Below are 16,052 nucleotides of genomic sequence, written 5' to 3'. Positions count from 1 at the left end.
CCTAAATTTTGTTGGTAAGCTTAATGACAGCCTTTATTCTGCTTCTAAAGCCACCTACATTATCTTCAAGGTAATAAAGGATGAGTTTTTCTGCTACTGCCATATTTATTGAAGGGGCAGGTCAAGGTGGCCCCTGTAGAAGAATGGCTTGTTGTTGTAGAGGAGTTTAAACTTTCCCCTACATTTCTGAGACTTGATCAAAGTCTTAAACTGGTGGACAGATGAACAGGAGGAAAAGCGTACACATGTACTGCAGGCACAGGCGCACCCGAGGAAGAAATGTACGAACCCAATTTCACAGTGAGCTTAGGTACTCATCTACCTGCTTCATAGGGGAAAGGAGGTGAGGGGTGTGGGCAACTGAGAATAAATCATTTTTAGGAGAGATGGATGGGCCTGAACAGGTGACAGCTTGAGATCAAGTTCTTTCTTTCTGTGAAAAATATAACTTTGTTTCAAAGATAAAGAATGGCCAGGTATGATAATACCTACATGTAATCCCAGCTACTCAAGAGGCTGAGGCAGGAAAATCACAAGTTCCACACCAACCTGGGCAACTTAGACCCTCAAAAGGGTTGGTAATCCCAGCATATGGGAGGCTGAGACCGGAAGATTACGGTTTGCAGCCAGCCTCAGCTACATAGGCCCTTTGCAACTTAGTGAGACCCTGTTTCAAAATAAAGAATAAAAAAATAGTGCTGGGGGTATAGCTCTGAGGTAGAATGTCCCTGGGTTCCATCTCCAATACCACAAAAAAAGGGGGGCTGGTAATGTAACTCTGTAGTAGAGCATTTGCCTAGCATGTGCAAAGTCCTAAGTGTAATACCTAGCACCACAAAAATAGAATAATTTCTCCCTCAGATAAAAATAAGTTTTATTTGGAAACCATAAGTAAACACGGAGATGGTACACTATTAGAAATATTTTTAGTCAGGTATGGTGGTGCTTACTTCTAATCCCAGTACTTGGGAGCCTGAGATAGGAGGATTGCGGGTTCAAGACCAGCGTCAACAACTCACTAAGACCCTGTTTCAACATAAAATATAAAATCAGGTTGGGGGTATAGCTCAGAAGTAGAATGCCCCTGGGTGCAATCCCCAGTACCATAAAAATTATATATATTTATCAGCAACTCTGCCTATTAAAAAACAGCTTGATGGCTCAGCTCAAGACAGGACTGCAGCTTAAACAGTGCAGATCACTGCTTAGGAGACAGGTCTTGGCATCAGCCCCAGACTGCTCCATCCCTGTCTTCCCTAGCAGTGTATCCTAGGCGGGTTCTTCACCTTTCTGTGCTTCTTTCCTCATTTGTAAATGAAAATGTGACTAATAGTATCTACTCCATAGGAGAATTGTGAGAATAAAATGAAGTTTTATAACATGTACAAGATATCGGTAGGGTTAGCCCGCAGTAAGTGTTGGCTTCCATTTCCAGGCACACGTTCATCCTTCCCTCACTTTGAATTCCAGGCAAAGGATAAGGACCAAACCCATGGAAAAAAATAAGTTCCAAGATTACCATGAATGACTGTCTCAAATATAGAAATTGGTATTCCAGGAAAAGAAAGGAAAACTCTCCTCTGAATCCGTAATTCAACCTGAAGCACAGTAGGATTTCATAGTGAGAGTCAACCTCCAGTTGAAATCTGCCAACTGAGTTCTTACTAGGTCAGTGGGCTGGGGCGACATGACCACTAAGGACAGGAAGGAATTTGAGGGGATGGCGGGACAGTACTGTGTGTGGTGGTGGTCACAGATTATAGGCACTTGTCAAAATTCATAAGGCAGTACACTAGAGTGAGTAAATATTACTCTGGCTAAATTATACCTTGATTGTGTGTGTGTGTGTGTGTGGTACTGGGGATGGAACCCAGGGGCCTTCTACCTCCGGGCTACACTCCCAGACCTATTTTATATTTTACTTGGAAACAGGGTTTCTTAAGCCAACTAAGGCTGGCTTCGAACCTGTGCGATCCTCCTGTCTCAGCCTCCCAAGCACAGGGATTAGAAGCGTGCATCACCACGCCCGGTTTACCTTGATTTTTTTTTAAATGCTACATAAGCCACGCTCATACAAAAATTAAAAAGACATGTATAATATAAGGAGATACCAATATAGATCTAAATCTTTAGGTGATTTCCCCTGGATGACAGTGATTGCCTATTGATATACACTTGGCCAGAAGAAACCCAGTGGCAGAATTGAGGGTCTTTGCATTCATTAACATGCATTTCATACCTGCAGCTACAATCCTGTCTAGGCCTAAGAACCCCTGGTATTTCTTCCTATTTGAAGAGTGTAAGAGTCTGAGACAAACCCTATCCAAAGCATCTCATCAACTATTCAGTCATGATAGAAAATTTCTCCCCATATACTATTTATCTCTGGATATTCTATTTTAAAACCAACCAAAGGCTTAAGATTTGGGAGATCGAAAATAATCCACAAATGGTTGGGATTATACTCATGGAAATGAGAAGCATCCTAAACTTTTCCTTACCACTGTTTCCCCACCCCAACCCTCCACTTAGACTTCTTTCCCCTCCCCAGTGCATGTGTGCACGCATACACACACACACACACACACACACACACACACGGGCACGAGCGCGCGCTCTCTCTCTCTCTCTCTCTCTCTCTCTCTCTCTCTCTCTCTCTCTCTCTCTTTTTCCTTTCCCACCTACCCAGGCCTCAGTAGTGAGAAAATTCATGTTGCTCAACAGCTAGAATATGGGTATGATAGTTCTGCAAATGAGGGTTATTTATCTGAAAGCTCTCTGGGCTAAAATCTGGGAGAACTAATCTTAGATCAAGTTGTACCTATCACTTAGAGATTATCTGACCTTTTAGATGTCATGCAGATCCTCTGAGATTTGTGGTTACTTGTTTACCATTTAAAAAAAATTATGGCAGGGAATGAAAGAGAATGATACTGCCAAATATATTCCCTGGACCATCATGGAAATTCAATTTGGCAATAGTTGTGATGCTTCTTAGCCCATAAAAGTACCCAGTTAAAACATCAGTAATGGAATTGAGATGTAGCATGGAGGGTAGACTGCTGAAGCCGGGTAAAGGTTTGGTTCACTTTTTTCAAGTTGCCAAACTTTGGGTCACCACTGCTGTCACATCCCTCGACCAGCGATTAAGACACGACACGAAGCTCTTCTTGCAAGGCGTTTATTCAGGATACTAGTAATGGTGGAATGGCAAAGATCTGCCTCGCGCAGGGCATTATAAACATTAACTCTCCCAATCACTTCTTGCCACATCTCACTCACTCACTGGCTCACGCTCGTCAGGTCACCACCACGTCATGTGTCACGTAACCCTAGCCTCCAAATATGGAGTCGCTTCCTGCACAGCCATGTGCCAATCAAGCTCTGAGGCAGGAAGCCGGCGCCATCTTTCAATGGCGGCTCACCACAATTCCCCCTTTTTGTTTTTATAGGCAACAGGTAAGAGCAGAGGTTTGACCCCTATTAATCACTGGCACCTTTTTCTAGGGACGGGTACTTGGGTGCCTAACCCGTGTGCAGTCAAGCGTACTCTTCCTGAGGACCAAACTTGTGCCCTCAGCTGCAGTGCTTTGCCTTGCAACCTGAGCCACTATGCCTTAGCTGCCGCGAGCCAGGCTTGGGGTGATTGTCCCGCCTTGATAGCCACACAGGCCTGTATAAACATGGCTGTATTATGATAAAAACTTTGGCGAAGACGAGCAATGCACCAGACACAAAACAACACAGCCACAACCAATAATCCCATCAAGGTCCCCAATCCAGCCCATTCCTTTAGATGATTCATGGCACGAGTTATCCAAGATGACAGTCCTTCGGCCAAACTAATGTCCACACGAGTCGAGTTGACGGTGACCACGGCAGTGCGTAATCTCTCTAGTTGGGTTTCAAATTCTCCCGTCCAGTTGCCTAAAAGATAAATTGACAACTCCCGAGACAGGTTAGCGGCTTTTGTAGAGTTTTCATATTGAACGCTGGTAACACAGAGACCAGGGTATCTCCATTCACATCCAAGCTGAGCAAGCTGCCATAATATCTCAACTTGTTCTTGTACTAAATCAATGCGCTGATTAACTACCATAAGGCCGCCTTTAAGTTGACTATTCAGCGTTGTTTGAGTATCTAAGGCCTGCGCCACAGTGGAGGACATATTAATTAAAGTCTCCGCTGTCTGTACTGTCTGAGTTAAGGCAATTGCAGCTGCAGTGCCCGCAGCAGCAGCGGCAGCAATCGCGGCTACAATGGCAGCCGTGATGCCAAAATCTCGTTTAGACCTAAATAAAACCATGGAATTGGGAGCATCCACTGGGACTGGAACCCAGCGAGGAATTCGAGCAATCATAGCACGAGAAAAACTTCTATTATTCCAGCACAAACTATAAAAACAGCTATAATTATTACAAAAGGAAAAGCTATTATTACTCAATATAAAAATAAAAGGAGGATGAACACACACGCTAGCAGGGGAATAATGTTTAGTTTGTATAATTTTTGGTGTTAATTGACTGCAAGAATAAGTGGAGGAGGAACCATATTCCTCATCACAATCTTTATTGACATCATTACCTTTTTTTGTGCAATTTGAACACGTTCGTAATTCAACATGTTCACAAGAGACATTCGCTACTCCGAAACTTCCTCCCTGAAGCATAACTAACGGAGAGGCATCCAGACAACTTCCATTTATACCACAAAGCATCCATTTATGAAAGGGGTTATGGGCTAGATTTTGACTAAAGAGGCCCTATAAATTTTCTGAAGGACCAACGGCACCAGGTGAGAAGGTAAAAAAGGGATTATTATATATATGTCTAACCACACTGGATTGGCAATCAGTCCAGGGCCATTCTTCTCCCAGATTATAGGAACCACTACAATGAGGAGCCCATTTAGGCTGTCTTAAAGTAGAATTAGGCCTTTGTGCACAAAGTGGCCAGGTGCCATTTATCCAGATAACATTATCCGAAAATGGATTCTTTAGCTGTAGATAACCCTTCGGAGCAGTAACAGTATTATTTTGTCTCTGTTTTCCCAATTTTTGTTTGAGGGAAAACCAGCCTGATATTCCCTTTTGTAAGGGGATACAAGATTCGTTCTCCTGAGGAGATGAGGTAGTGAAACATAGGCTGCCCAACTCCCTAAAAGTTTTATTAATCTCTAAAGGTGCCTGTTCTTCATCTAACGGGAGGTAGGGTAGATTAATTTTCTTATTACTGGTAAATAATCGAGGAAAGACTTGAGCGCTATGTCTTACTGGCATGGGTACCGGAAATGCCGATAGAATTCCCCATCTCCATTCCATCTGAACCGAGGTTATTAGGCAAAGCAGCATCCACAGCCGTAGGGGGTTTCTCATTTTCATGATTATTGCAGCGCCTAGTCAAGCGTTCTGGGAGCCACACCGGGTCCTGCTGATTCTGTGGAAAAACACAGACAGATCCTCTCGTCCAGGCCAACACTGGGTCTGGGCCATGCCAGAGTCCCGTAATTACATCCTTCCATTTAACATATCCCTGACATGTAGGCTTAGGTGTCATATGACGATCAGCCGCAGATAATCCATTTAGATCCAGGTTTAAAAAATTTAGAGTAAAAAGAGCCAATGCCAATCGCTGTTTAGGGGGCCTGCCGTGGCCGATTCCCCCTTTTTGTTTAAGAAGACATTCTTTTAATGTTCTATGTGCACGCTCAACGATGCCCTGAGCTTGTGGATTATAGGGAAGGCCATGATTTAGAGAAACTGAAAGGGTTTTGCAAAAAGCTATAAACTTATGTGAAGTATAAGCAGGGCCATTATCAGTTTTTAATTGATGAGGTTTACCCCAGGCTGCCCAGGCTTCGAGACAATGAGTAATAACATGATGTGACTTTTCACCAGTCAAGGCAGAGGCAAAAATAATACTAGAACAGGTATCCACGGAGACATGAACATATTTTAAGGACCCAAACTCCTGAAAATGGGTAATGTCCATTTGCCATACCCTTAACGGTAAAAGGCCTCGAGGATTAACGCCCAAACTCGGAGGGTGCAGAAAGGTAACACATTGCTGGCAATCCAGAACTATTTGGCGAGCATCCGCTCTGGTTAATTGAAAACGATGTTGTAAAGTTTTTGCAGGTACATGAAACTGGGCATGAAAATTACGAGCTTGATCTAAAGAAGAAACTAAAAAAATAAAATTTTTGCGAGTACATATATCTACCAAATTATTACCCTCACTAAGAGGCCCAGGAAGTCCGGTATGTGCTCTAATATGTTGAACAAAAAATTTAGAAGTCCTTTGCCAGATTAAAGATTGTAATTGTCTAAATAAGGAACAGACTTTGCTGGAGGCATTAAAATGACCGGCTGCCTCCAAAATATTGACTGCATTAACCACATATAAAGAATCTGATAATAAATTAAAGGAAAAGGGACAAGTCTTAAAAACTTCAATAACAATTTTAAGCTCTACTATTTGGGGAGAATCAGGTTCAAATTGTATCAAAACAGGCTCATTTGTTCGATTAAATAAGCTCCACATCCAGTCTTAGATCCATCAGTAAAAATATTGACAGCATTATGAATAGGGACTGAAGAGGTATTTTTAGGAAAGATCACTGGATGCCCCTGTAAAAAACTTAATATTGGATGTTTTGGATAATGATTATCAATTTTTCCCAAAAAGGAGCAATGCAGCACTGCCCAAATATCCAAAGTTCCACAGAGAACTTTAATTTGATCACTAGAATAAGGAACAATCAACAAGGATGGCTGATCACCAAAATGTTGCAAGCATTGTTGAATACCAAGTAATGCTAAGGATGCCACCTCTGACGGGTAATAAGAAATGGATTTACTGGGAGAAGACTTAGGATGAATCCATAATAGAACTCCATCTTGCCAGAGAAGTGCCGTGGGTTGTAAATAGGTCTGTAACAGGCATAGGGAGATTGGTTTATCTTCATCCCTTCGTTGGAGCATTGCCTTAGTTAAACCCTCTTCCACTAAGAGTAATGCCTTTCTGGCTTCCGGGGTCAAGACCCGTGGTGAATCAAGGGCAGGATCACCTTTTAGGATATCATACAATGGCCGAAGGGCATGATTGGGCAACCCCAAAAGCTTCGGATCCAATTAATATCTCCCAATAATTTTTGAAAATCATTAAGAGAATTTAGACAATCTTTACGAATTTCAATTTTTTGGGGGGAAACATAAAGGGGATTTATCTTTGTCCCCAAATAAGAAGCAGTGAAACTCATTTGAACCTTTTCAGGTGCAATTAATAGCCCTTTATTATCTAACAATTTAACAAGAAAGTCATAGGCATCCTGCAAAATCTCCATATTTTTGGCCGACAATAATATGTCATCCATATAATGAATACATCGAACTGTTGGAAACCGTTTTCTTAATGGAGTCAACACAGCTCCAATATAAAGCTGACATATAGTTGGACTATTGGCCATACCCTGTGGCAAAACTTTCCATTCATATCTCCTGTCAGGGGATTCGTGATTACAAGAAGGTATTGTAAAAGCAAATCGTTGTATATCCTGTGGATGTAGTGGAATGGAGAAAAAACAGTCCTTTATATCAACTATTATAAGAGGCCAATTTTTTGGCAAGGCAGACAACAATGGTAGGCCTCTTTGGACGGAACCCATTATTTGCATTTGAGCATTAATGGCCCGTAAATCATGTAACAGCCTCCATTTACCAGACTTTTTTCTTATGACAAAAATAGGAGTATTCCAAGGTGAAAGAGAAGGTTGAATATGTCCTGTAGCTAATTGTTTTTGAATTAAGGAATTTATGGCCATTAATTTTTCAGAGGATAGAGGCCACTGAGGAACTCAAACGGGCTCCTCCGTCTTCCAGGTTATGGGTATAGTATCCTCAGTGGCCCCTAAGAAAAACCCAGCCCCTGTTTTGGTGAAGTAGCTGAAACCTCTATGGGACTGGATTGACCTTGTAGGTACTTTCCTAAGCCTGTCCCGGGGTAATGTCCCATTTTTCTCATCATATTTTGAGAGGTAACTGAAAAATTGTTAACTAATTTATATCCCATATCCTTTAACAAATCACGCCCCCATAAGGAGATGGGCAACTCTAGGACATATGGTTGTATTTTTCCTTGATGACCTTCTGAATCCTTCCAAATTAAAAGACGTGCACTCATCTCTGGGGTATGGGCAAACCCTAGACCTTGTAGGGTTTGAGAAGAAGTTTGAATAGGCCATCCAGAAGGCCAATCTTTTTTTGCTATTATACTTTTATCAGCTCCTGTATCTAACAAGCCCAAAACATCATGATTTTCTATTTGTAACTTTAACAAAGGGCGCTGATCCAGATTAATAGAAAGAAAGGTAAAATCAATTCCAGAGGATCCTATCTCTCTCTTGCTATATTTATTTTTTATGCCAGGAATGGAATAAAATTTTGGAAGCAACAATAATTGAGCTATTCGGTCACCAGGAGAAATAGAAACCACTCCTTGAGGTGACTCAGCTAAGACTTTTATATTATTTTTAATATTGGGATCAACAATACCAGGATGAACCACAAGACCTTTAAGCAACGATGAAGCTCGGCCAATGACTAGTCCTACAGCATTAGGATCCAGAGGACCCTGAAAATCGGTATCAAGTACTTGAACACCAGATTGTGGACTTAATAGGTATTTGGAGGAGGAATGGAGGTCCAATCCTGCGGAGCTTTGAGTGGCTCCCCCTGAGGCGGAACAATTGTTTGAAGAGTCGCCTGTGGGATATTGGAGGTGGTAAGGGCCCCATATATTTGCGGGCCCTGGGGTCGAGGGCCCTTTTGCCTGTTTTTTGGCAGAGAATTTTCTTGAAGAGGAGGCAGGGGCTGGCCATTGATGTCTTTTACGGAACGGCACTCCTTGGCCCAATGCTTCCCCTTTTTACACCTAGGGCAAAGGCCAGGTTGTTTTATGATATTATCTGGTATAATAGACAAATTTTGTTTCTTTTGTGGACATTGTTGCTTTTGATGACCCATTTGGCCGCATTGAAAACAGGCTCCCGGATTTATCCCGGAGCGCCGAGTTAACTGCATAACGGCGGCTGCTAAACCCGCGTTAGTTAGAGGGCCATTTAACTCTCGACAGATTTTCATCCAGTCCTCAATATTTTTGTCCTTGTATGGTCGGATAGCAGCTCGGCATTCCTTTGTACACTGTTCAAAAACTAATTGTTTAATCAAAGGTGTTGCCACCTCCACATTAGGACCTAAAACTCTACTTGTAGCTTCAAGGAGACGAGCTATGAAATCTGCGAACGGCTCGGCAGGATCTTGTATAATTTTGGTTAGATTACCAGATTCCCCTGAGCTCCTAAGGGATTTCCATGCTCTAATAGCACAAAAATTTATTTGATTATAAACTTCCAAAGGAAGTCGGGTTTGGTTTTGGGCATGTAGCCCTTGTCCCAAAATCATATCTCAATCCCATTGAGGATTTCCAGCAAGAGCATTAGCAGCAGCCTGATCAGAGGCATATTCTATGTTAAAGGCCTTCCATTCCAAAAATTGTCCAGGGGTGGGTGAGGCACGCTCGTGTTAATCCATTCCAGTCCCCTGGCGTCATGCAGTTTCTAGCCAGAGCTTCCACTTGGGCTAATGTAAAGGAAGCTGTAACCCCATACATGCGAACTGATTCTGCTAATGCCTTAATGACCTTAAAATCAAGGGGTTCATAAAAACAAGCGCCCTGTGTATTTTGAAAAATAGGAAAGGCCAACGGGAGCTCAGTTCTAACACGTGACCAAACTTGAGGGCAAAAGGAATTATGAGATCCCTGAGCGGAAGATGGTAAGGATGGCGGTGGCCCAGGAGGAGGATAACACGGGGGAGGAATTTCTTGTAAACCTGAGGGCATAGGAAAGTCCGGATCTAATTTAGGCAAACGGGATTTTTTCGAGGCTGAATGAATTGACACACATGCCATTTGTTTCTTTAACGAACTTTCTTCCTCATCAGAAGAATCAGAAGAGGAGTCTGGCCCTTTAAATTCAGATAAATTTGGATAGAGTGAGGAACGGACAGGTTCCCCTACTTCACTAACTGCCCGTTCTGACTTATGCTCCTCAGATTTCTGTTCTTTGAGTAATTCAAGGGCGGTTTGCCCTTCCTTAATAGCATTATGATATTTTTGATCTTCTAAACAACCTCTGACCAATTTCCAAATAGGTAGAACACAGGGATTAAGGCTTCCCTGTTGCTTGGCATATTCAAGATCTCGACCAAGCTTTTCCCAACTAGGAACTGTCAGGTTACCTGAGACAGCAAACCATGGAGCGGCGTGGTCACAACCATTTAAAATTTTTTCTAAGGTAGACTTTCTAAGTTTTAAACTTCTAGAACGAAGTAGCTCCTGAAGAGCCAAAAAAATTGGATGAGACTGCGAAGCCCCCATCCCAAAACTAAGCTCAAAATGAAACTCAAAAATGGTCCTCTTTGATCGCGGCTCTACCTTCGCGTTCCCGCGTCCGCTTTGACCGCAGCTCCACTTTCACTTTCCCGCGTCTGCTTTGATCGCAGCTCTACTTTTACTTTCCCGCGTCTGCTTTGATCGCAGCTCTACTTGATTTGCTCTCCCCTGATCCACGGGTGAGAGCGGTTACCCGCATTTTTCGCGGACCCCCCAATCTACCAGGGGACTTACTGGTGCAACTTCCCTGACGACAGCAAGTTCTGAGCTTCACGCACGGGAACTGATTTTTCCCCGTACGGGCCACCAGTTGTCGCGTCCCTCGACCAGCGATTAAGACACGACACGAAGCTCTTCTTGCAAGGCGTTTATTCAGGATACTAGTAATGGCGGAATGGCGAAGATCTGCCTCACGCAGGGCATTATAAACATTAACTCTCCCAATCACTTCTTGCCACATCTCACTCACTCACTGGCTCACGCTCGTCAGGTCACCACCATGTCATGTGTCACGTAACCCTAGCCTCCAAATATGGAGTTGCTTCCTGCACAGCCATGTGCCAATCAAGCTCTGAGGCAGGAAGCCGGCGCCATCTTTCAATGGCGGCTCACCACACACTGCCACAGGCAGTGAGACCCAGGTGAAATGGGATCCTGGAGGAGAGAGCACTATTAAAGGCATCTGCAAATTTAAAAAGGTCCTTCTTGTTCTGTAGATTAACATCACTGTAGGAGTATCCTTGAATTTCATTGACATGAGCTGAATGTTTTGTTTTAAGCACTTTGCTTAACAGGGTGTGGAAATTTCAGTGCCAGCACCAGAGCTGGAAGTTAACACCCTGGAAAGATGAATGGGAGAAGGCAGTCTGCTGTTAGGGCCCAATGTCAGGCTTAAAACAAAACCTGGCTGCTGAATTTCTTGCAGCTCAAATTTCCTTCACGGCTCCACTCATAAAGACCTTTATCGTGCTTCTTTTGCACTTTCTGTGAAACTAAAAATATAGGTTCTAAGGTCACAGTTACCTGCGATGAAGGTGAATTCTCAAGATGGGAGTTTCTTTTGATCTGTTTTCTAAGTTCAATATGTTGTCCCTGTGATGAAGCCACAGCAAGCCAGTCTCTCTCTCTATATATATATAGATAGATAGATATAGATATAGATAGATATATAGATATAGATATATAGATATAGATATAGATATGATCTGTGTATAATATATCTGGATATAAAATATATAGCCCTCCTTAAATTCTTCTCATGAGGTTCTATAGATTCTCCGATACATCTTTCATTCTACTAACACTATCATTTTAAAGCATTTTGTTTGTTTTGTGGTACTGGGAATGGAACCCAGAAGCATTCTACCTCCAAGCTACACCCCCAGCCCTATTTTTTTTTAATCTTTATTTTGAAACAGGGTCTCAATGAGTTTCAAAAGGCCTCACTAAGTAGTAGCTGAGGCTGTCCATGAACCCGGATCCTCCTGTCTCAGCCTCCCAAATGCTGGGATTACAAGCATGTGCCACCACACCCGGCTCTAACATTGTCACTCTATAAGTCTAATGACAAAAATCTCAGAGCTTCCCCAGTTAAGATGGCAGTCTGAAACATAGCCAGATGATTGTAGGTTGTACTCTGGTAAGCTATTTCTACTTATTTGTAGTTGAGATAATGAAAATAATCTTCCTGTCATCATTGATACAAAACCCACAGGGAAGAACTGATGCATGTATAGACTGACCATTTTCTTTACAGTTTCATTTGGATGGAAAACACTTTATAGACTCTACACCCATGACCTGAAGACCTTCTACATCAGCAGGTTCCTGATTTACAGGGTGGGGGTATGACTCTTCTGTCATATTTCAAGAGTTGCTATGAAACTTTGACCTCCAAAATCTATACACTGTGGCTTAGCGAGTATGATGGCTATTTATCATCTATCAATCATTCACCACCCCCACCCCTAGTACTAGGGATTGAATCCAGGGACTCCCACATGCCAGGCAAACACTCTACCACTGAGCTACACCACCAGCCCTTTTTTATTTGAGACAGGGTCTCACTAAGTTGCTCAGGCTGGCCTCAAATTTAAATCCTCCTACCTCGACCTCCAAGTAGCTGGGATTACAGGTGTATGCCTATTGGTAGTTTCTCCAAGATTATGATCTTCGCCAGAATTATTTCTACTTCCTTCTCCATTCTATTGATTTTATTCTCCCTCATCTCCCAAATTTCCCAGGCCAATTCATAGAGGGCCAACAGACCCCAATGACTAAGTCTCCAGATCATCTCATCGGCAGTATTCTCTTTTCTGAGAAGCAGTTAAGCAGTGCTTTTAGAACTTTGACTAAATGTCTTAGTTAAAACATAATCCTTCACCCTTGTGCATGGTTTATGAGAATGTGAAATGATATAGCCACTATGGATCTTATGTTTAATTAATATAAAATTGCCATATAACCCAGCAATTCCACTTCTGCGTATATAAAAAAATGGGAAGTAGGGGCTCAAACACATATTTGTACACCAGTGCTCATAGCAACATTATTCATAATAGCCAAAAAGTACAAACAGCCAGGCGTGGTGGCACACGCTTGTAATACCCGCGCTTGGGAGGCAGAGACAGGAGGATTGCGCAGGTTCGAAGCCAGCCATGCGCGCTGGCTTAGGAGACCCTGTTTCCAAATAAAAATGTAAAAAAAATAGGTCTGGGAGTGTGGCCCGGAGGTAGAAGGGCTTCCAGGAACCCCAGTACCACCAAAAAAAAAAAAAAAAATACAAACAACCCCACTCAGGTCTGCAGATGAATAGATAAGCAAAGTGCGGTATACACATACAGTGGAATATTATTCAGCCTTAAGAAAGGGCATTTTCATATACACTTTAACTTGGATCAGCCAGACACAAAGGCAAATACTGCCTGAATTCCATTTAAATCAGGTGTGTAATTCAGATTCTTAGAGACAGAAAGGAGAATGTGAACACAAGGACTTGGGGCAGGGAGGAGTGGGTGCGCTTGTTCAGTTGGTACTGAGTGTCAGTTTAGGATGAAACGGTTCTGGAGATGGACAGCGGTGATGGTAGCAAATTAATACGAATGTACTTAATGCCGCTCAACCGTACATAGACTTGAAGTGGCTGAAATGGTCAGTGTGGCATTATGTCATCAGAATTTTTCTATATAACAATAAAAAATGTAACCCCAAAGCTGTAGAAGTCACACTGGAGATGACCAAATAACAAATCAATGCTGAATTAAGCAATAAGTGTTTTCTAGCACACTGTTCTTTCCTCTTTCCTTTCTTACTCCCACCTATCACCTTAAGCAACAGTCACGTGGCTCCGTCCCTCCCTTCTGGACTGGTCCCCTTGCCCCTCCTCACCTTGGTTGGCTAATCGCCCAGATCTCTCTTACATCAGAGTTGTTTGCTTCCTTTCTCATCCTCTTCTACCTTACATTTGACCTTAAGTAACTGCCAAATTTTTCTTCCCACCTATAATCTCTTAAATGTGAGTTAAAGCTAACCTGAAATAACCCATCTGTTTTAGTTGAGATAAAGATATCCAGCCTGGAAGCAAACTACAGCAGCCAGTGACCTCTGAAATTTCCTCCTGGTTCTAATGTTAAAAGAAAAACAAAACTCTGCCTCTACCACACTGTAAAATGTATAGCACATGTACTGATGATAATTGATCTGACAGAAGAAAACCCCTCAGCTCTTTTTCAGACTTTGAAGCAGCATTTATAGCCAACTATGTTCTATTCTCTGGAACGTCAACAGAGACCATCCTTGGGCTTAATTATTGTATAACTTGTACCTGCACATTCTAAAAGAAAAGGAGAAAATGCTTATAAGACAAGGAAAAGACTAAGAATTGCCCATGATTCTATTCTCCAGAGATAACCATTGCTAACACTTTAGTGTATCTTATTCCAGAGTGTTTAATTTTTAAGACCAAGAAGAAAGGGCTTTTTGGAGTTAAGTTTCACATGAAAGGGACCGCTGTGGGCCCATAGCTTGGCCAGGGACATTTGAGAAGAAATGTGAGGCACATATGTTTTCCCTGGCTTAGAAGAGCCCAAACAAACCATAAACAATGTGATCCTTGGGGTCATGAACAGTTTATCTCCCCTTTTATTTAATTGGAGTGTCAAGGGAAAGGCATCTAAGCTCCAGAGTGATAAGTTAAATTCCTGGTGAGCTGACGCGCCCCTTTCTTGGGGCCTGAAAGGATGGCCCTTGGTACTCTTAGGCTGTATTGATAGGCCCACAAGTTTTCTGAGTCCAAATTCTCCGAGGGAAATTGCATTAATAGAGTGCTCAGCTGCACTAGGGCATCCTTTCCACCTCAGGCTGTCCTTAATGCAAATTCCATAAGACCCCTTGGTTTCTAGGAAATTCCTCTTATTGTAAAAAGTCTCAATTGGTGTTAATCTAAATGCATTCGATGTCTTCTGTGGAGCTGGCTATTGAGGGCATTTGTTACCTGAACCGACTAAGTCATTTCTCAGTCTACCCTTTGCCAAAGTATTTAGATTGAACCATATGAAAGGGCCAAAATTATGCCATTTTTAACCTTAAAAGTAGCACTTTCATACTTTGATCTAATATTAAACTGATAAGAACAGTTACTACACTTGATCTTAGCCAAAAGGCTGAGAAGCAATGCTTTGATCTAATAAGTAACTAAAATTCTTCCTACCTTTTACAAAGACTATTTCTGATCTTTTGAAAGTAGAACCCCACTTCCCCAACAGGACCTTTATCATGTTCCTGTATCCTTCTTAGAATATGCATGCTATTATCAGAATAATCGCTAGTATTACAGAGCAATGATGTAGACATAATTATTCTTTTCAAAATGTTATCTTGAAACATAAATTCACATATACTATATATATATATATATATTATGTGTATGTGTGTATACATCATGTATTTTATCATTTTAAAAATAAAAGGCAGGTTAGTGAGGGAAAACCTTGCTTGACACATACTCTCCTGTGGGTCCAGGGTGGAAGCAGTGTGGGGGAAAAAAGGTATTATCAAACAAACAAAATTATGAAAGCCATCTGACCAACTGTATTGCTTCCTACTGTTTCAGTATTTCCTAACTAAAAAGATCGAATATGATCATTTCTTCTTTTCTTCTCACCTTCAGCTCAACCATAAATTTCCTGCAGCAGTACACACGGCACATCAAAAACCCACACCTGCTCTGGTGAAGGTCACACCACTGAAAAGGATCTACATTATTCAGCAGCCTCGCAAATGTTAAGCCAGGACGTGGGACATAAAACATAGCCATCTGGCCAGCTGTCTCAAGCATCTGACAGTCTAGCAAAAAGGTCCAAAGTTTTCCTTAGGCCTAGTGCACTTGCTTGGTAATACAAGTTTTGTATCTTCTCTTTTGACTTTAGATAATAAAGCATCCAAATCTATAAATCGAATGTGTTTCCCTGCCTCTTTTTGGTGCATATCAGGTTCCTATTGATATTACCATATGTAATTGTGTACAGTGAGTAAAGAATTCACAACACCCAGCTGACCCACCCCACCACCACCCTGGGTCAGCGCTCATCTGCTTGATGATCC

General features: G+C 42.1%; 1 protein-coding gene across 1 annotated transcript in view; it reads left to right on the top strand.

Moving 5' to 3' along the window:
* The window catches only part of DAPL1 (death associated protein like 1), a gene marked incomplete at both ends in the record, with an annotated part of 29,738 nt that extends 14,003 nt beyond the window's left edge, over positions 1-15,735 (top strand). Inside the window, one exon of the mRNA XM_080719849.1 lies at positions 15,619-15,735. Coding sequence (XP_080575975.1) covers positions 15,619-15,735 — 117 coding nt within the window. The remainder of the gene's footprint in view (positions 1-15,618) is intronic.
* Positions 15,736-16,052: the final 317 nt, after the last annotated feature.

This window comes from Muscardinus avellanarius (assembly GCF_963383645.1).
Source record: "Muscardinus avellanarius genome assembly, chromosome: 2".
NCBI lineage: Eukaryota > Metazoa > Chordata > Mammalia > Rodentia > Gliridae > Muscardinus > Muscardinus avellanarius.
Note: the sequence above shows the minus strand (reverse complement) of the source record. Positions and strands in the feature narration are given on the sequence as shown.